This window comes from Thunnus maccoyii, chromosome 15 (genome assembly GCF_910596095.1).
Source record: "Thunnus maccoyii chromosome 15, fThuMac1.1, whole genome shotgun sequence".
Lineage (NCBI taxonomy): Eukaryota > Metazoa > Chordata > Actinopteri > Scombriformes > Scombridae > Thunnus > Thunnus maccoyii.
Window position 1 is genome coordinate 12518491 of NC_056547.1, and position 20400 is coordinate 12538890.

Sequence of the window (20400 nt, forward strand, 5' to 3'; positions counted from 1 at the left end):
TAATTGACCAGGAATAAAAGAGATGTGACAGCATAAACTCTGAAGATCGAATTCAACATGCTCATTTCTGACAGCCAACTGCTGTCTCGCATGGCCAGAGAGAAATGGTTGATACAGCATTGCCATCTGCTGGTGAAAAATAATTATTACACAGTTGTTCCATCTATTCGTAATACATGTTAAGCGAGGTGCTTTTATGGAAGATGGATGACAAGCCTAAATGAAGAGGCGGTAGGGTGATAAGGAGGATTTAATTTAGAGTTAGTGTGAATACTTTCTATTAGTTTAATCAGGCTATACTCACATAAGCCCCACAGATATGATGATGATCTTTGTTAATCTCCCACCTCAAGACACAGGTTTAGCATCATTTTAATTGAGATAGTTTGAGAAAGCCTATGAGTGCCTGTACATTTTAGTATAAGTTAAGCATTTGTTTCACAGTTTAACAATGTGCCCTTAACACATTTGTCTTCTCTCTTGTCATCTTTTCATTATATTTATGAGTGAATATAGAGTTAAGGTGAAACTAAACATCTTCATACAATATCTATCTGGCTGTTTGTTTCTCTCAACCTCTTGAGGCCTTTTGAAGTCTAATTTCACTTCAAAGGCCCAAACGGTAAATTTTGTTTAAAATTTTCGTTAGACATTGTATGACATGTATAAGAGGAGCACAAAGAAGAGGAAATTATCAGTGATGGTGAATTCATGCTAGAGTGCCTGCTTTCTTCACAGCTGCAAGTGCAGTCATAAGCTATATTTGGAAAAGGTAAAATGTTTGACTTTTATAGCCTAGGAGGAGGATTAAGAAGACAACAGGGACAGTGACGTCATTTGACAGTGAATGAATGTATGTGAAGAGTGTCTGCACTTTCCTCATGGCTGCAAATGGATTTGCAAAAGATAACATAGGCATACCTAGTTCAAGTTTTGTTAACTGAAACTTAGGGCAGGGCATTGACGTTATAATTCCAAACTAAATGTTTTTTTTTTTATCATAAATGAGAATAGAGCTTGTTTTACTGCTAATTTACTTACAATTGTCAGTGTAAACAAATATCTATCAGCATTAGAAAACATGAATAGTAATTTAATTGTTTAGTATTAATCCATGTTATTTACAGATTGGTCAGTAGCAGAAAGAGGTTTTCCTCGCTGTAATCATTCCTCCTGTTCATACTGGCTATTAAAAGATCCCCTTCAAATGTACTTTCAATGTAAGTGATGGGGGGCCAAAATCCACAGTGTGTCCATATAGTCCTTTTGTGCAAAAAATGCATTTAAACGTTTACTAAAGCCTATATGAGGCTTGTCCAAGTTAGTCATATCAAGTATTTGACACATTTACAGTCTTTTTAGCATCAAATTCCCTCTTTGTGTTTCCTCAGACAGTGTTTCCCTGTTGAGCTGCGGCAGTATAGTAACAAAAAGAGGGACTTTGGCACTAAAAGGTCTGTAATGTCATCTACTTGATTTGACTAATCTGGATGGCTGGAGCTTCATATTAGCTTCAGATAAACTTTTAAATACATTTTTGCACAGGAGGCTTGTTGATTTTGTCCCCCATCACTTACAGTGTAAGTGCATTATGAAGGAATCTTCTAATGGCCAGTTTGAACAGGAGGATTGATTGTGGAGAGAAAATCCTATTTCAATGTTCATTTGACACCTGACTATTGTTTTAAAACAGACTTTAAGTAGCTTAAAGAGTGATATGATGTCAAATAGCTTGTTCTTACTCCTCATTGACGCTAAATTATTCAAATCCATTATCTTAATCTTCCAGTAATCCAAAATGATTTAAAATTTGTGGATCTAGGGTAGAATTCAAATGGATATGTTATGGATTTCAACAGCTATTGTACGTCCAACTTCGTAACACAAAAAGCCCGCTTGGGACTTTGAGGCAACAAGGAACTAGCCCCCAACGCCATCGTTACGTTCTTGGATTTGATTGGCTGAAAACGCCGGCTATTGAAAGCGTATTGGCAATCCATCACTGTCAATCATTATGGAGGCGTGTCCTTACGGCGTCGTCAGGGGAAGCACAGCCAACCCTCAGTTCACTGAAGTGTCACCGAGCCCGGTCTCCTCTGCACATCAACCGGCAAAAAAAACAGCTAACGGTGGGCAGAAGACTGGCAGCAGGTGAAATGGAAGAACCTTCGGAACAAATGAGGCCCCTCTTGAGAACAGTAAGTACCCGCACGACACAGATAACCGTTAGCCCGCCGTTATATCTGTATGGCTCTTTGTCCGGGGTTACCCCTTGTTTGCCAAGCAGCCGGAGAAGTAGTAGGGATGCTTGGGAGTCAGATTCAGTGAGGCACCATCCGGCGGCTGCTATTGTTAGCCGGCTTTCTAGTTCTGACACGTGGCATGGGTACAAGCTGTGTTCAGGTCCCTCGTATAAGCGTTTATTAAAATATACAGTTTGTAGGAATGTGTTTTCCTGGCGGTTTTTAGGTGTTTGGCTCGTCTTCAAGGCTTACTAGATATTACTTGCTAGCTAATGAAATATAGCTGGGCAAGCCTGTTCAGTTAGCGTTAACGTTATTACCGTTAGTACCTGAAGTTAACGCTAATAAATAAATGTCATGTTAGCTGACAAGTTTGGACAGCGTCGTTTGTTCAAGCATTCAAGCTTACATATAATTAGACATGATAAGCCTCTGGTGTTGTCTGAGTAGGTCTGTCAAGTTTATAAGCCTGTCATTAATTAACTTAACGTTAGCTAACGTTACTGTATATACGTTACCAGTAACGTTACGTTAGCTTTGTGCCGTGGCTTACATCCCCTAATGCTCAACAGGTTCACCAGTCCGCTTCTTGATGTTCTTTGTCCCAGCAAGACACTTGGTAAGATCTGCTGGAACATTTTAGAGTACATTAATAAAAGGCTAATTTGCTTATAAAATGCGCCCAAAATAGATCAGCGTTGTTGTGACAGGAAATGCTGCTAATTTTGCTGTTGCAAGCTTGTGAAACGAGAAGAGGTTAGACCTGGAACCGAAAAAGAAACCATTTCCCGCAATATCAGACACGTGAATTACAGTAGCTGACACAGCAACTACCACATTCTTGTCTTTATGATGTTTTAACTGAGTTGTGGGTGAGTGTACACGAACATCCTGTTTGCTAGGTGTAACCTTACAGTCACACATGAGATGATGAGCATCAAACACACAGCAGTGTTTAACAACCCCAAAAAAGAAACTGGTTACACTGCTAAGTTTAAAATGCACAGCCAGCTGACTGGCTTGGTGTAGGGTTGTCCACTACCATGTGTGTGTGTGCGCCTATATGTATATGTGTGCATGCATGAACATGTGCATGCTTCCGACGAAACTTGACCCCTGGCTGCCCAGTGAAAAGGAGTCGCTGTATAGCTGCTTACTTCATTCCCTCCCTAGGCATGGAAGTCAGGAAGACAGGATCCCTTGGGAAATAATCCAACTGCCTGATGCATAATGGTTTCTCTGGGTTCATTAACTGTTAACCCATCAAAATTCACACAGTGAAGAACACACCATTGTTAAACTGTGAGCAGGACATTCAGCCCGTGCGTGCATGTTTTAAAGAACATGAATCTGGTTTTAACAAGACACTTTGGTTATTTTCAGGCTGGTTGACCACTGTTATTGTCAGGAGTCTGTAAAGGAGTCTTTGTTTGTGGCATTTGGAGAGAGCTACTCGAAGGCATCGATGTTTGATGAGCCCCAGTGTTGGAGATGAGGTTATTACCATTTCATAAAGGAAATGGCAAAGGAAACAAGCAGCTCTTATTATGGCCAGGTTTTACTTGTTTAACCTGTATTGTGTGTGCTTAAGTCAAGGCCCATGGGCATCACATCCTTTTCAGTCAGGTTGAGTTGGTGGTGAAAGGGCTAATGATTTTCTGACACAGAAAGACAGTAGGGTTTTAATAGCAGTTGTATAGTTCCTTTTTAGTTAAGTTGTGTATTAGCTCTGTAATGATTTTAAGACAAGCATTCATTTTCAAACCATGCAGGACGTTTCTTTTTCTTTTATTTGAGCCTAATTGCATTATTTTCTGATGAACACAACATCCATAAGGGGTGAGGAAAATGAGGCTTGTTTAAATTCTTTTGTGTAACGCAGCCTCTGTACTGTGCTGTCTTGAAGGTAATAATCATGTGCAATTTATTTTAAAAACTGTCAAGCATGGTTGTCAAGTGATAATCACAGTCAAAACTCTCATAACTGATTCCCATTTTGTTGTGTTTGGTCATATTTTGCCTAATACATTTTCACCCTCATCTCTGTTTATAGATTACAGTAATTTGGCTCAACAGTAGTAGCTTTCATTGAATTTTTCCACAGGTGTTTGCCAGCTTGCCAGTAAGAGAGGGATTTGTACATCCTGCTGTCCCACTACTGAAAGAGGGTTTGAGTCCTGCCAGTATGGGCTCCATGACCTGAACTATTATTGGCTCAGCACTTACTGCCAGGGTTAGTGAGTGTTTCATGAAGCTCTTCTGTATGGCATTGCTTTTAATGAGTAATTACACAGAATGAGCCTCTTTGCCAGTCAGAGGGTGCTCTGTTCTTTTCAGCAATATTATTCTGATAATACGATAAAAAGAATTAATTCCTACTATAATCAGCTATAGGCTAATCGGGAACACAACAGAGAGCCTGTGCACGATGTAAACAGAGAGTGTAACTGCACAGTCTACTTTCTATAGGAAAATATAAATGTACTCAGAATGTATGATGTGATTAAACAGTACCACAGGCCACAAGCTTTTAAGTGCTTCTCGGAGGGAATGACTAGGTCCACTACAGGAATTAGAAAATTACACAGTTGGGAATACCATTGCCTTCTAATTTTTTGACTCATAGAGAAAGTTTTATTTAAATCTGAGAATGATTCTGGTTAGCTAGAGGAGGGCAATCCAGTTTGCATGATCATCTCTGTGTCTCATACATATTCTTATACAACACATTTCAATGCACTTGGGTGAAGCTACATACAGTATGTCTTGCCCTTAGTCAGATGTCCATCAACAGGAAGGGGAGTTTTTCTGACTGGTGTGGGGATTCAAAGCAGCAACATGTGGTCACAAGTCTGTTTTTCTAGCTGTCAGATTACTAATGGGAGGTCTTTGATTTGAGCCCTATTGATTGACTAAAACACTGACATTTTGAAGCTTGTGTGCACACAGACCAATGTCATTACAGGTAATTTTGTGAATTTTCTGCATTTAATTGTTTTCAACTCTGATTTGTACTCCTACACATTAGTTTAGCTCCTCACAGAGTGTACAAAATAATTGTAATAATTTATCCCTGTACCTGAATTAATCAGATAATAAAACGTGATTTGTATTTGAAGCCCACCTTTTAAAAAAAAAATTGTAAAAAGTCTAAACTCAGTATAAATGAAAGCTCTGTAACTGTTAATAGTCCAGATGGAAATCAATAGTGGAAAAAGAACAGGAGGTTAGTGCAAACATATAGAGCTGCCACAAACAACTATTTTTCTATCGATTAATCTGTCGACCGCTTTACCGATTAGTCGTTTAATCTAAGTGATTAATTTTCCTCCAAAAAATCAAATTGACCATTTCATTTAAGTTCATTTTATTTTGACAACCAACTGTATGTCTTTGTATAATGCAGCACAAAACAAAATGTAAATAAAGGTTTACATATTAAAGTGCAAAACTGTAGGTTTAAACTAGCATCTCCAACATGATAAAAATAAATAAAAAGAAGATTATTATTTAAGTCAGTAGTGGAACTCCAAAAGACATCCACGTTTCTATTAAACCCCTTATTAAAGGGGCCATATTATAGCCCTTTTCCACAAGTTAACACCATTCCCTGGGGTCTTAATAAATGTATCTGACATGCTTTGGTCAAAATACCAAAAGGATCAAGCACCACTGCAGCCTTCTCATCCTGTCTAAACAACCCTGTTCAGAGCAGTGGTTTGTGTAAATAAACATAGATTTTGCTGTGATCTAATTGTAATAAACGGATCAAAAGGATGCTGAAATAACTACATCATGATGTCGATTTGTAAAAAGCCTTAATTCATCCTTTGTCAGGTCTGTCTGCAAGACGACTTTTAAAATGCTTGTTTTTTGAATGGAGATCAGATCGATCAGAGCTATGCTAACATTGTAGCTGCTCTATCCCCACTCAAAATAACGTCATAAAGGCATAAATATGGCAACAATGTTATGTTTATACACATAGATATCGACATACTGTGTAACTTTAATATTATATAAACTCACCAGCATTTAAGATGTTTATTATTGATGACAGCAGCTGAGGTGGTGTGTGACTCCGGCCCTCGTTTTCTGGACTAGCTCTTTTCTTGGAAACTATGTTTCCAGCTGTGGGGAAGAGAGGCTCAAGAGGTGTAGATGTTGCAGGTGTATGCAAATAAGACCAGAACAGCCAGAGAGGGAAACCTTGCCTCATTTGCTTTCCACCACTGCAGAGGATCTGTACTTTTAAGGTAGAGGCTCTAAAATCTAGAATCTCTTCTCTCACTGAATGACTGATGACATCTGCCTCATCCCCATTTTCATTCTGGCTGGATATTTCTCCTGAGTCCGACCCAAGCAATGCATCCAGCAAAGACACAGACCTCTTCTCTGTAACGCTGATATTAGGGCCTCTGTGGTATGCTGCTGTCGCTGATTCTCTGTCACTCTCCTCTTTGCTTCTAGTGCAAGGGCTTGCACTTTCACCTGCAGTTTCAGGCTTTCTTCTGGGTACAGGAATTTCAGTCTGCGAAACCTGGGATCCAGGGCAGCTCCAATTACACTAGTGTTTGTAGCATCATCTTTGTAGGCCATCTCAACCTCCCACCTTGTTGAGATTTCCTGTGCTGCAGCAGCCTTAAATTCCTGCATATGGGTGTTGTCAAAGGCTGCATTCTGTGTTGACTTCATCAGTCCTTTAATGAGTGCACGTAGAGAGGAGAGGGTCACATATGACTCCCCACTAAGATAAACAGTAACACACTAAATGGCTTGAGCGCTTGTTCTAGCTCCTCCAGCAGGCTCCACTGTTCAGCTTTGAGGTCATGGAAATGCTTTCCTCTTGGTGTAACGTCTGTGTCTGACAGAGTTGCTCTAACAGTCCACTTCTGTTCTAGCAGGCGGCTGATCATAGAGCTATTCCATCTTACACTAACATCTTGACTCAGTTTGTGTTTAGGGTTGCCCGTTTTGCCCGCTTTGAGCTGGCAAGTTCACTCTTTTTAAAATGTTCCACCAAGCACCTTGCAGCGCCAATTGCTCTTGTAATTTGTGGATTCTACAGTGTATGATTTGCCACTAGTTGTAATGTGTGGCCAGCACAGCAGATTGAAGATATCCCATGCCTCTCTTCCAACAAATTGAGGGCTGCTACTACATTAGCTGCATTGTCATGCATAACAGTCTTGATTTTACTTGCAGAAATTCCAAAGTTCTCAGTTGCGGTTTCAGTTCAGGATGCAATATTCATTGCAGTGTGTCACTGTTTGAGTGGCATAGTAGTCAAACTGTAGCTTATGAGCTCCCTGTCATTGTTAATAAAATGGCAGGTTATGCCTAAGTATGCCTCTGTGGCAATACTTTTCCATGCATCTGTTGTTAAACTGACCATGGAACTGGATTAGGACAGGGCAAGTTTGACTTTCTGGAATTCGTCCTTATATTTCTTCTTCATCATGTTGGTGAAGCATGTTCTTTTAGGGAGAATGTCGCCTGGTTGGCATGTTTTAACCATAGCACAGAATTTCTCATCTCCTACCATTGACAGGGGTCTCATGTCTTTGATGATCATGTTGAGGACACTATCAGTAAGAGCTGTTGCAAAATTGTGGTGAGCAATCCTTCTTTTTCAGGAATTTGCTTACATGGCTTTGCCTTTTACTGAGAGCAAGAGAGAAAGAGAGGAGAAAAACAAATACATCATAATTATTTAACATGTATAATAAAGACAGTAATATTCCCTATGTTCCTTTAACTTACACCTTTAATTATAGTGATGATAATTATTCAAATGTTATCTATTTTATTTATGGCATTCCCTACACAAAGAAAAGTGCTCAAAATAATGGTGTAAATAAAATAATTAGATAAGGTACATGTCCCAACAAGCTGCTATAAATAGACGTAACTTAGCATTCATGCTAAACTCAGGACAGAGGAACATTTCTGGTAATTTTGCACTACCTCAGTGAAACCTTGTGTTTTTGGCCACTGGATATCTGATATTGGCTTCATGTCAGTGGCTAATGGTAGGGGAAAATTATAAGAATTGTTCCTCTGTCCTGAGTTTAGCCTGAATGCTAAGTTATGTCTATTTAATAGTAGAGTGAATATTATGGCACAGCAAAAGCTCTCCCTACTAATGGTAATTTAATAAATGTGATTAGACAACACTTACAGTGGTTTCACCTTTTCTGGCGGTCCATCATCCAGAATAGCGCCTGTGTACTTTCTCCTCAGGTGCTTGTGCATAGCGTTAGTGCTGCTGTGGTATGCCACCAAAACTTTGCACAGCGTACAAACCACCTTTTTGTGTTGTGCTAATTTTAAGTACACCCATACTTTCGAAGGGTTAGGGTCTTTTGAAACTTTTACATGTAACCTCTTTCGCCACTGAGTCGGACTTGGACTGTGCTGCAGCCGAACATGATTTAAAACTGAAGTGTTGACCACAGTGTTGACTGGAGCCGACCAATGACTGGAGCCAAAAATGACGACTGACGTCATGCACGCAGCATTTAAGTAGTGATATTGAAGAAAAACATTCGTTACAATGAATTGAAGCATTTTGGGAATCAAAAAGGTAAATTCATAAAAATGCGTTGATTTAAAATGTTGATGTTGATGCGTTTTCAGCATTGACGTCATCAATTACATCGACTAATCGTGGCAGCCCTAGAAACATACAAGCCAGAAATACATATTTCATGACTGAAAAAAATGTTGGTCTGAAGTGTCTATGATTTTTTTTTCTTTTTTTAAATGGGGAGCCATTAACAAAAACTGGCCATAGTGCCTCATTGGACCATAATACATGATAAAAAATATCATAATAATAATAAAAATATAAAAATTTTAAAATTAAAATAAGATAAATAAAACGAGAATGCCATTGACAAAAATCTGAAAGATGTGCTTTTTAGACAGTCCCTAACTTCAGCTGGTAAGTTCTTCTACTGTCAAGATGCCACGCTTTAATATCAGAACATGAGGTAAAAGTAGCACCTGTGGAACCTCAGTCAATCATCAGTTCAGAGGGCATCATCTGTGCATGTCCAAATAATGTATTTGTATCCGTCTACACCCCTAAGTCTACAGAGAGGAGATGAAACCTCATCTGATTACAGGAAAACTTAGAAAACTCATCAACTCCATTAGTTTGCTAAGTGGTCTGAGTGTTGATGGTTGCATATTAGGGGAACTTGATTTCTTGGTGGGTCATGATATAAACTGGTAAGGATAATTGGATCTAAGACTTTGAGAGGTTAATCCTTGTCTCCAAAGCCTCTTTCTTGGTTGTGTAAAAACTAGGAGGTGCACACGCAACCCTGTGCCAAAAAATCCTCCTGTCCTCTTATCTTACTAGAAACTGAAATTATATATATTATACATTTCCTGTAGTCATCTTTTATCACCATGGCCAGAGTCTTATGTGTTTCTTCCTGGATTTCTTCCATGGAGGCAAATCTTCTAGGCATACAGTAGTCGTACACTGTCTATCCGCATATGCGATAACTACACCCTACTCCTGTGCTATTGATGGCTTCCAGGAATTTTTGGGTTTTTTAGGACAAGAATTACACAAAGTTGCATTTTCATAGACAGTGTGATAGCTGAAACAGAGCACTACAGGATGTATGATTAAACTTGAGTAAGAGAGTCAGTGCAGTTGCTTTATAGATGACTGTGAAGATTCACCGTCATCCAGGTCATGGTTATCGAAGGAAGGTTGAATCGAGGGCAACTGGACCTTGATCCAACCCTCCTAGGATTTGCTTTTAAGGCAATTACTTATCCTTTACATTATATATAATATATATTTATATTTACTTACTCCTCATATGCTGAATTTCTTTACATTTGCGATTAGAGTTGTGCCTAAAAAGTGTGTTTGAACTTGAGTATTTTGTTCCTACTGGAAATGAGGAGAAGCTGTCAAATCCAGTCCAAAGGTGCCTACCACCACAGACCTACACTGACACTTCTTTCTCCACAGATATACAAAATACCATGAACAGGAAGATACATTGTCCAATAAAATGTTTGGTAAAAACTTGAGTTTAAATCCAATTCTTTTCTTTCATTCAGGCTGTGCTGATTTTTCCAATAACATAACATAACATAAACATGACTCTACCCCTCTTCACTGGATGTACATTTTATCTGCTGCCCTTGGCAGGCCGGGACACTGGATGTAATGCACAGCTATAGTAACCAGTTGTTATCTGTACTGTTCATGATAATATTCCCCTTTGTTGTTGTTTGAGACATGGTTGACACTTGGTAAAGCAGTTCTGGTAAAACTTCTTAGTGGCTATCAGAAGGATGCTGTTGTTGTTCGTCAACTCTGTAGTCTGAATGTGTTCAACCCCATGAACATTAGCACAGTGCCAGTATACAAAACTGTATAAGGTCAAAGCTGCAAATTATTGTGTAAATGATAAAAAATTTTGTACCACAACAAAAGATAGTTAGCTGCATGATACTAGTGCATATGGCCTTGCTGTTTGTCCACTCTGCACAAGAACTCTGGCCAGTCAAATTTTCTTGGTACTTCAGCTCCGTGTAGGTTCAGCTGTTAGGTTCCAACCTTTCTATTTAATTTCACCCACACTTTATATTGAACCATAGTTCTTCGTGAAATTACAGGTTGTCGAAAGACATGTCCAACCTTGAGTCTATGATAAGAATTGTGAATGTCAAATTCAAAGGCACAAAGGCATGATGTGGAGTCTTAATGAATACACTGCTATCTGGCTTTTTTCAACTCATTGCACCCTCTGAAGAATGCCAAGCCAACGCGTGTGCTTGTTTCTATTTATCTGTGCTGGGAGTGGCTCTTCATTTGTGACCTGAATACCTCAGCGGGTGAGCATTTGTATGTCCTCCAACTGTGTGTGTGTGTATGTCCTCTGTGTGGTTGGGTGTATGTGTGTGTTTTTAAGCTCTTGGCTGGGCGAATAAAATATTCATGGTGGAATGGTGGGATTGGCTGCTGAGCAAAGAGCGGGCTGACAGGGTAGAGCAGAGCACTGTGTGTTCTGAAGCAGCTTGCTCCCTCTCTCTCTTTCTCTCTCTGTATAAAGAGATGAGCAGAGGAAGAGGGAACAGACGAGTGCGACTGTGTCTCTGTTAGTGCTTAGCTCACATACGTTCTACAAGAGAGAACCCTCCGATAGAAGAAACTGGCTAACATCCCTGCTGCCTTTGCTTAGGATCTAAATGGACGAACAGAGTGAAGGGGAGCATGTGCTTACGGTACATCTGGTCCTGTGTGTGTGTGTGTGTGTGTTTATGTGTGCCCAACTGTCGTGGTCTGCACTTGAAAGGGATCCAGTAGCTGTGTGTGCAGTGTTTATAATGGTTTGTCCTCTTGTGTTTTTGTGATGTAGAGTGGAGTTGTGGTCTGTGCTAACAAATGGGGCAGGTGGTGATTACATTGGCCAGAAGGAAAAAAGGTGTGAGGATGAAGGAGGATAATGTGAAAGAGGGAAGCTGTTGCCTCATTAGACACGCCTCTCGAAATGGAAACATTTCCCTTTTAATCTTTAATGATAATGAAGGAGTGGGACAAGGAGAACAGGAAGGAAGAGAGAAGAGTATCAGGGAGAGATGGGTGAAAATGGGTCTGCCAAGGTAGCTGAATACAAACAAGATGCCTGCTGTCAATAGAGATAATGTTTATTGACTGAAGTGACATGAAATGAAATGCTTGCTTCCATTCAGTCTAGCTAAAAGCACTGATGGCAAAAATTGATATGCCCAGATTGGGAGCAATGAGCAAGAGGGAAATTTTAAAATCAGGCACACATAAAGAGAAGGGAAAACATTTGTGAGTAGTTATAGGTAACCAGTACTAAATTGGTACTGGTTCCTGACTGGTCAGTACCAAAATATTGATAAACTTCTGGACAAATGGTGCTGCTGTCGGTATTTATGTAACGTTAATTCATTCTAACATAGTAGGCATTTTCAAATTCCTAACCGGTCCCCAATGATGACAAAGCTGCTGGCGTCAGGCGATTACATTTGACGTTGTGTAACTTCGTGTTTACATTCTGTACTCTCCAGTCATGGCTGACAGAGAAAAACATTCAAAAGTGTGGGCTCAATTTACTAAATTTAATGCAAATGCAGCCAAATGAAATATCTGTTAAAAGGTAGTTGCGTGTTAAGGGGGTAACAACAGCAACCTCATGAAACACTTACAAATACAAAATTATATAAATCTGAAACAGTGCAGCGTGTTTGACTGCTTTAGCAAAGCGGCTGCTGTACCTACATCCTCAGTGCAGCCTCCTGGCTCCGATGCTGATGGGATTTGCCAAACTAAAAATGCGAATGTCTCGACCTCATCAAGTCAAGGTAACACTCGTTATCGATATAAATATAAGTCTGTAGTTATTAACTCAGGACACAGTTAGCATTGGTTTTAAGCACTTTTTATTTATGTTCCTAAATAATCCCATAGACAATGTCAGTCAAGCAGCAGCCACAGCTTATATATATATATATATATATATATATATATATATATACACATACACATATATATGTATATTTATGTTTATACATATATATATGTATATATACAGGAAACTCAGGAAACTATTAACTTATTTCTGCAATTAAGTAATAATAAAGTAACTGTTGAATCCTTCCTTTCACATCTTTTCATGTCATGTCTCAAATACTGGATAAGACAAATTTGGATAAGTATCAGTATTGATATCGGTATCGATAAAATCCTAACGATACCTATCCCTATTTGTGAGGCAGAGATCTTTTGTGTTAATGTGTGTATGTCTGAAAAGACTGTGCATGTTCGTTCCAATGGAGACTATTTGAAGTATCTGTTCATAATGTTCATAATTTCTCCAGAGTAAATTATCTTCCTAACTGTTAAAACTAAGGGATTTAACTGCATCTTCACTCAGGAGACATTAGGTATACACAAGCTTGTTAGCTGCCCTATCCAAATGTGGTGGGACTCCAAGGATGGGAAGGATTGAATGGCTAGTCAGCAAAAGTCAGCAAAACATAGCTGCCTGATCAACTTGTTATTGCTATTTTTGTGTTCGCTTTTGTTACTCAGCACCTGTAAGCACAAATAGATGCATGTGCCTTCCTGAAAAGACTTCACATGATACATGTACATATACACTGAAATGTACATCGCTGTTTGTTAACAGTCATGTGTAAGTGCTCATTGTCTATTTCTCTTTCTTTGTTTTCAGATGTAATCAAATTTGTTACATAATTTTACATTAATTGGCAGTAAATATATGTCGCTATTCTAATCTGTACTGTGTAAATATGCATTTGTTTCTGTATAACAGAGAGATATTCTGTAATCTCAAGGGACAGGTCTCTCACTATGTAACACCTCTCTTACGTCAGTCTCTATCGATTGGACCAGAGCCGAGCAAAGCAAGGCTGGCAAAGACCTGAGATTAGAGGGAACCAGGCCTGTTGGCACTTGTCTGGTTGGCTTAAGAGGTGCATCACTGCTATGTGTTTAAATCACTCCCACCCGACAGATGTGAGGTTAACCTACATCTTGTCAAACAACAATAAAATTATTTCAAATGTATCAAAATGTAATGCATTACTTTTTAAAATTAGTTCTGTAGTGTTCAATTCTGGTGAAGTTACAAATATGCAAATATTTTCCAACAAGCACTTAAATAAATGTTTGTAATGACTTGTAAGTGTGGAAAGCGTCGGACATAATAACATGCACATCTGTTCTACATAATATTAAATAACATAATTCAGCACAATTGCAATGCCATAAATGTTACAGCTGTGAAGATTGTAATGTTATGTTTTCATTAAGACTGTATCAGAGGTGTGAATTGAGTAATTATTGAGGCAGCACAGTGCAAGGTATCATAACATCCTATTACATGCGTTTATCGGAAACAACACCACAAAATCTAGCCGCAACAAATGCCATAGAACTTAGACACTATGTTGATGTCTGAATTCCTTAGTATGTAGCACATCCTGTGTGTAATGTTTCCATCGCTTAGCAGCACTGTCCCAGGATAATACTTTTTGGCAATGAGCTCATACAGAGTTAAGTTAAACTTTGGTTTTTCAAAGCTGTTTTCAAGCATTGCCATGTTTATATATTGATCACAAACACCTCCATATACACACATAAACAGAATTTCACAAGACTGTCCTGACCATACCATTCGACATGCCCATTTAACTTTAACTATCCCTTGTTTAGAGAATGCACACATGGTAAGCCTTGTGTTCACTCTTTAGGTTTGTGTGAACCTTAAATCCCCCAACCCTGCATAAAACCCAACACAATGCTGATTTTTACCAGCTAAGCTGCTGTAAAAGCCAGGGAAAATCCTCATATGCAGATACACTCACCGTAATGTGCCAGCCTTTTATCCGTTATGGAAAAACTATAGTAGGTAGTCAAGCTTTCTGTGTTTGTGTTTTTAATTAATGTGTCCATGATGTATTGCCTTTTATATTATCTGAAGAGCAAACAATAGGTCTGTCTCCCTTTATTAGATGCTTTATTAATTCACAGAAATGCCCCTTGACCAGTATTAGACTGCTGCAATAAAGCCCCTGGAAACATGGTTAAATATTTGTGACTAGATAATGTTAAAGTTTGAAAAAAACAATATTATTTAAACACTTAAAACTTCAGATCAGATATGAGCCCTACCCACTTCAAACCACTGAGAGGAGCTCAAACAAAGAGGAATCTCTCACATGAAATAACCAAAACTTCTAATTTTGGGAGAACATTGTGCGTTATGTATGACACCATTGCTCATATTAAGAAGCTGATTTGAGAAAATAGGTTTTTGATGCCTGTAAAAGTTGAATTCAGATTTTGCCAGTCATTGGATGGCAGAATGTGGCACATCCTTATTAGTAATGTTTCTGTCATGTTGCAGCACTAATGTCTCAATGGAGAATAAAGCTCATACCACTGTTTAAGCGCCCCTCCACTCAAAAATGTATTTTGCTTATTGTTCCTTGAGTTGGATGTTTGAGCTTCACTGTGCAGAATGATGTATGTACAGTATTTGACACGAGAAGGCTGTTTTCACTTTCATCTTCTGAAGGAGGAAAGTTTCTCTGTGCTTACTGAACATCTCAGTTTAAGGGGTGGGGCTATGAACATGATTTATGACATCACAACTAGTTAGGAAGCTAACTGTGGTCCAGTATACAACTTACACAAGTGTAATGTGGAAACCTGAAGCCCCGTAGTGCACACACACTGAGAATGGATCTTTAAGTTTTCAAGTGATGTTTCCATGAATCTCTGTATCTTGATTAGGGGTGTAATGGTTCCCCAGTTTTGGGGTCACTGTTCGGAATGTTTTCGGTTTGGCAGGGGAAAAAAGAAAGGAAGAAAATAATATTTTTATCCTTTTATTTGAAAAATATAAACATCTAACAACGGCTCATTGGCCAAAACTATTACTGAAACAGTTTAGTTGTGCTGCAGTGGAAAATGAAAACAAACTTTCTGTTTCCTGCAAGGAGTCAGAACACCTGCTGACAGCTGTTTTATGCTGATTTATGGTTGCTCAGCACTGGTTTTTACAACGTGTTGTCTGACCACATCAGAAATCAAATGTGATTATAGTTGTTCTTAACGGCTTCACTCAAAGCCTGAGTCAAAAGCGAAAAAGAGGGGAGGGGGAAAGGGAGACGTGATATTGTTTGAAATACAGGGATAACGGCGCATATTATAATAATAATGGCGGCAGTGGCACTACATGAGTATGGGTAACCAGGGTAACTTGGCTAAGCCAGCGAGCATACATCTATGAGCATGCTACAGCTAAGTGGTGCACTGCCAAAACGTTCTGGGTGGAACTCAAGTGTTAGAATTATTGTTCCACCCATTAGAGTAAGTGGATTTTTAAAGTATTTTGACAGTAATTGTTTGCGTCAGGGAGCATACCGAACCAAGGAAAGTCGTGTACTGAACCAAACATCCTGTATCGAACGGTTCAGGATGATTACATGAACTGTTACACCTCTAATCTTGATCATTAACTGGGATTTCCTGTATAGTCTAGTTAATCCACTGTTTGGATCTACTTAGGTTTGGTGGCATATTTAAAACAACCACAATGATCACCACTGGACACACAAGGTCTCTCTGGCTCCACATATGTAAGAAAACAGGGCTTGGCACATGTGGTCTGTTTTTTTTACTGGATAAATGAGACCAGAGATGCATCTGCCTTCTCTCAATAGCCCCCTATTGCTGTCACTATATGGTTGTTTTTCTTGGGAAGAAATGAATCTTACTCAGCTGGCAATTCTTCTGCCCTCCCCACTGGCAATGCTCCTGTAGCCCAGTCACAGCTGTGCTTTGTGGCCATAATGGCCAATCACCTCCCTGGCCTGGGGACTGCGGGTGACAGAGTAGGAGTTTATTTTGAACAAAGCTATGTGACAGGTTGCATCATGTGCTCTTAAATTGTACCAAGCAACGTGGTGTTAAGGGCACAAAAGACTTTAACACGTGCCTATACTTCGCTAAACAGGCACAACAACAACATAAAACGCATGATAATGGATGTTGGTATGTAAACAGGTGTTGCACAGTGAAACTAACAGATTTATGTAAGTGGTATTTTAAGAAGCTTAAGAATAAGACGATACTCATGAAACATATACCAGCGTTGTTTGCTTTGCTTGTAAACATTGGTTCACGTGATTCTTGCAGAATGGGAAATTAGCTATGGCCACTAGCCAAACTCTGATAAAAGATTTACTGTGTTAATTAATTTTGTTTGACTTGTTCCATAAATAAATTCATATTTAATATATTACAAGATATTTAATTTTGTTTTGACCCTGACAATGCTTAGGTTTTTGAATTGAGTGGGGTTTTTTTCCCAATACTACACTAGAGTGCTTTTTTCAGTGCCTTTCAACTAAGAAATCAAGAGAATTTGTTAAACTTTCCAACTAAAATATGTAAGATTAATAAACAAGCTAGTAGTGATTTGTTCAGGTGGACATTTCTTTCAGTTCTCTGTCCTGACTTGATTGCAGCTTACCATGTGTCTGAAACCCTAGACAGTTTCCAGTGCTTCTCTGTCACAAGTGACCATCAGGATTCAGTCCAGTTTTAGTTACCCTTGGTCAGTTTTACCTGCCCTTGGAGTGCTGTGGGGAGAAGATCACCAGTTCCAAGGGACAGATAAATTTCTTGCTGCTTTTCTGCCTCTCTGCAGCTGAATTATTGCCGCTCCTCATCAAGACACTGTCAGAGAGCAACGCTGCTCATTATCATGCAAATCCACCAGCAACTGAGAAACACGCACACACATACAGACACACACACACAGGCTTACAAGTGCACACACAAACACAATCACAGATGGCATCATTCATTGTAGGTGGGGTTCTAACAGGGCAGTGATTATGGTAATATATGTGCAGAAATCTGAATGTCATTGAAGACATGCTTATAGTAGTACATCAGTAATGAAACAGGGAAAGCAGGAGATGGACAGTACGTGCTTTCCATCAGAATGAAATTTCTGTGTGGTCAGTGGAGATGACTGGCATGTTAGAGCCAAGATACGAGAGGCCCTGATGTCATCCACGTATCATGTATCCTTTCAGCATGTGGCTAACATCATCATCACCTTTTGTTTCCACTCTCTCCTGCTTGGCAGCAGTGCTTCTCTGTGATTGGTTTAAGAGATTGAAAGAATCCTCCAATTGGGGATTGTGTTGCATCAGTGTTTGTCCATGAGGCAGGAGAACAGCAGATTTGCTTCGTTGACATGCTGTGTCTGTCGATTATATGATATTACTTATATAAAAGACTGAATGTGGCATGTTTAATGAAGTCATTTTGGGATCAACCTACTGTGAGCAGAAAATAATATTTAGTCTCATAAACTGTGTTTTGCAACCTGTCCCAACCTGTTATGAAAACATAAGCTTAAAAAAACAAAAAGCAGGACTAAAAGAAACTGTAAAATAGGATCCCTACTATCAGCCAATCAACTGTCAGAAACTTACTGTCATATACCCCTGATTCAGCCTATTCTTATGAACCTGGCAGTCAGGCAGCATTAGCTCACTGTCACCATGTGGTAGTGATATACCCTATATGTCTGTGTGTCTCAAATAGACGTTTCCTTCCTGGTCACAATACATCATGCTGGAAGTATTACAGTTATTGGGACTGCGAAATACAAATTTCTCACGACTCTGGTATATTTTTCAATACACCAGTGCCCTGTTGTTGAAGGGATTTGGCATGGATGCTTGGTTTTCTTTGTTTAGTGTGAATTTAAATGTATTTGTTATCACTGATATGGGGGGGGATTTAGGGGATATGATGTTATGAAGTGGAAAGAAGCCAAGGGAGTCTGCTTTTATTATTTTTTCTGTGGTTGTGGTCTATAGTGACATCCATATCATATAACATCCATTGCTGTAGTCTGGTGATGGACCCACAGTGACATCTCACAGGACATTTTGTTCTCTTTTGGCCACACATGCAGTAGTAATTGGAGACAGTGTCTCTGTGCCTTAAATGTCCTGGCACTTAAGGGCAGGGAATCAAGGGACCACTAATAACAAGGTTGGTATTAGCTGGGTTTGACTTCTGAAGGTTTATGGTATTGTTTGTGTGTGTGTGCATGTGTTGTCTTGTGCTTGTCTGTCTTTGTGAGTTTGAGTTTCAAACTGAATGTTTTAGCAAAGTTCTGACTGGTCTTTTTCAAGGGCTGATTAAGTGTTAAGATTAGAATTATTCCTGGGCTGACTTTGGGATCAAGGTTGAGATTAAGCATGTAATGCTGATGGTTGGTAAGCTGATGGTCCTTGCTCCTACCCTGGTAATTCCCCACGTTCTGCTCCTACGAACAGACTCATCTCCCACTGCCTCACCAACAGATCCTACATCTGTCATTCCAGTTTCCACAGATAATGGAGTAAACAAGGTGTAATCAACCCAAAGAGTAAACCTATCAAATCTGATATCTTTGTAATGAGAGTCTATTATCTGTCATTATCAAATGCGTGTCAGACAAGCTTTTAATATTTTATGACATGTTTTTGTCTACTGGTATCTCTCCAAGACTAACACTTACAGTGGAGCAGTATTTAGTGTCTAATGAGCTGTATGTAGAAGTCTCATTATATTGTGGTTTTATTTTTCAAAACATAAAAACATCACCCCCAAACATATTTTGACTGCTTTAAGGCCATTTGCTTTTGAAAAATATGTATTCTGGATACATGATGATCATTACTTATGTCTTTAATTGTGTACCTTGATGTCTATTTTCTCCCTCTCTTCATCTCTATTGCTTTCTCTCCCTCCATCCTGTCGTTTCTCAGGGTCTAGATGAGGAGGCAATAGTTGACCATGGGAAGACCAGCTTCACCCCACACACCAACTATGAAAAGGAGGATTTGGAAAGTAAGTTTAAAACCACACAGACAAAGATTTCCCCTTCTGACTTTGTGCTATTATTAAGTTATCAAAAAATTTAAAAAAATATTGCAATGTATATCTATTCTTGTTAACATTGTTAATGACTATGTGATTGATTGATGAATTTAATAAAGTTATTGATAAGATAATTGATGGAGTGTTCCATCTAATGAAGTGTCAGTGCTGTTTACATGTGGAGAAGCAGGACCACCAACAATATTACCACTACAATATCTCCTTTCTTGTCTCTCTATCATCCCCCTCCAGCTCACTGCTCGGTCTTTATGTGGGTCCACCACTTCATATTTTCCATCCTCCATTCAATAATATCTCCATTTATACCATTCTCTGCTTTTATGAGACCACTTGAGTCCTCTGCTTTCTGTCTAGCTAAGCTGTCAGTTTTTTCCACCCTCTCCTTTCATTTTCTGTCTTTTCTATTTCATCCTCTTCTCCTCCTTCTCTGTCTGTTTCTCTCCATCTGTTCAACTGATGTGTATGTCGCTTCTGCCTTCCGCTGAGCGCCACGTCTCAGTTTCATTCCTCCTGGGTTCTCTCTTGAATTGTAGAGAAGTGACTCATCTAAGAAAAATGAGTATTGGCAGAGAATGTAGGGCAAAAATAGGGCGTTTGCATCTCAGAACAGAGTTCCTGTGTGGCAATAACAATAAATAGGGGAAGTTG

At 39.2% G+C, this 20400-nt stretch overlaps 1 protein-coding gene across 6 annotated transcripts in view; it reads left to right on the forward strand.

The window, feature by feature from the left end:
* Positions 1-2030: 2030 nt before the first annotated feature.
* LOC121912405 (sodium bicarbonate cotransporter 3-like) overlaps positions 2031-20400 on the forward strand; it is a 47427-nt gene continuing 29057 nt past the window's right edge. For 4 of the 6 annotated variants that reach the window (XM_042434520.1, XM_042434522.1, XM_042434521.1 and 1 more), the window contains exons 1-2: positions 2032-2198; positions 19620-19701. In XM_042434520.1, coding sequence (XP_042290454.1) covers positions 2157-2198; positions 19620-19701 — 124 coding nt within the window. In that variant the 5' untranslated portion in view covers positions 2032-2156. Of the gene's footprint in view, positions 2199-4466; positions 4477-19619; positions 19702-20400 lie in introns of those variants that run through there. The other 2 variants (XM_042434525.1, XM_042434524.1) reach the window with 2 other exon arrangements.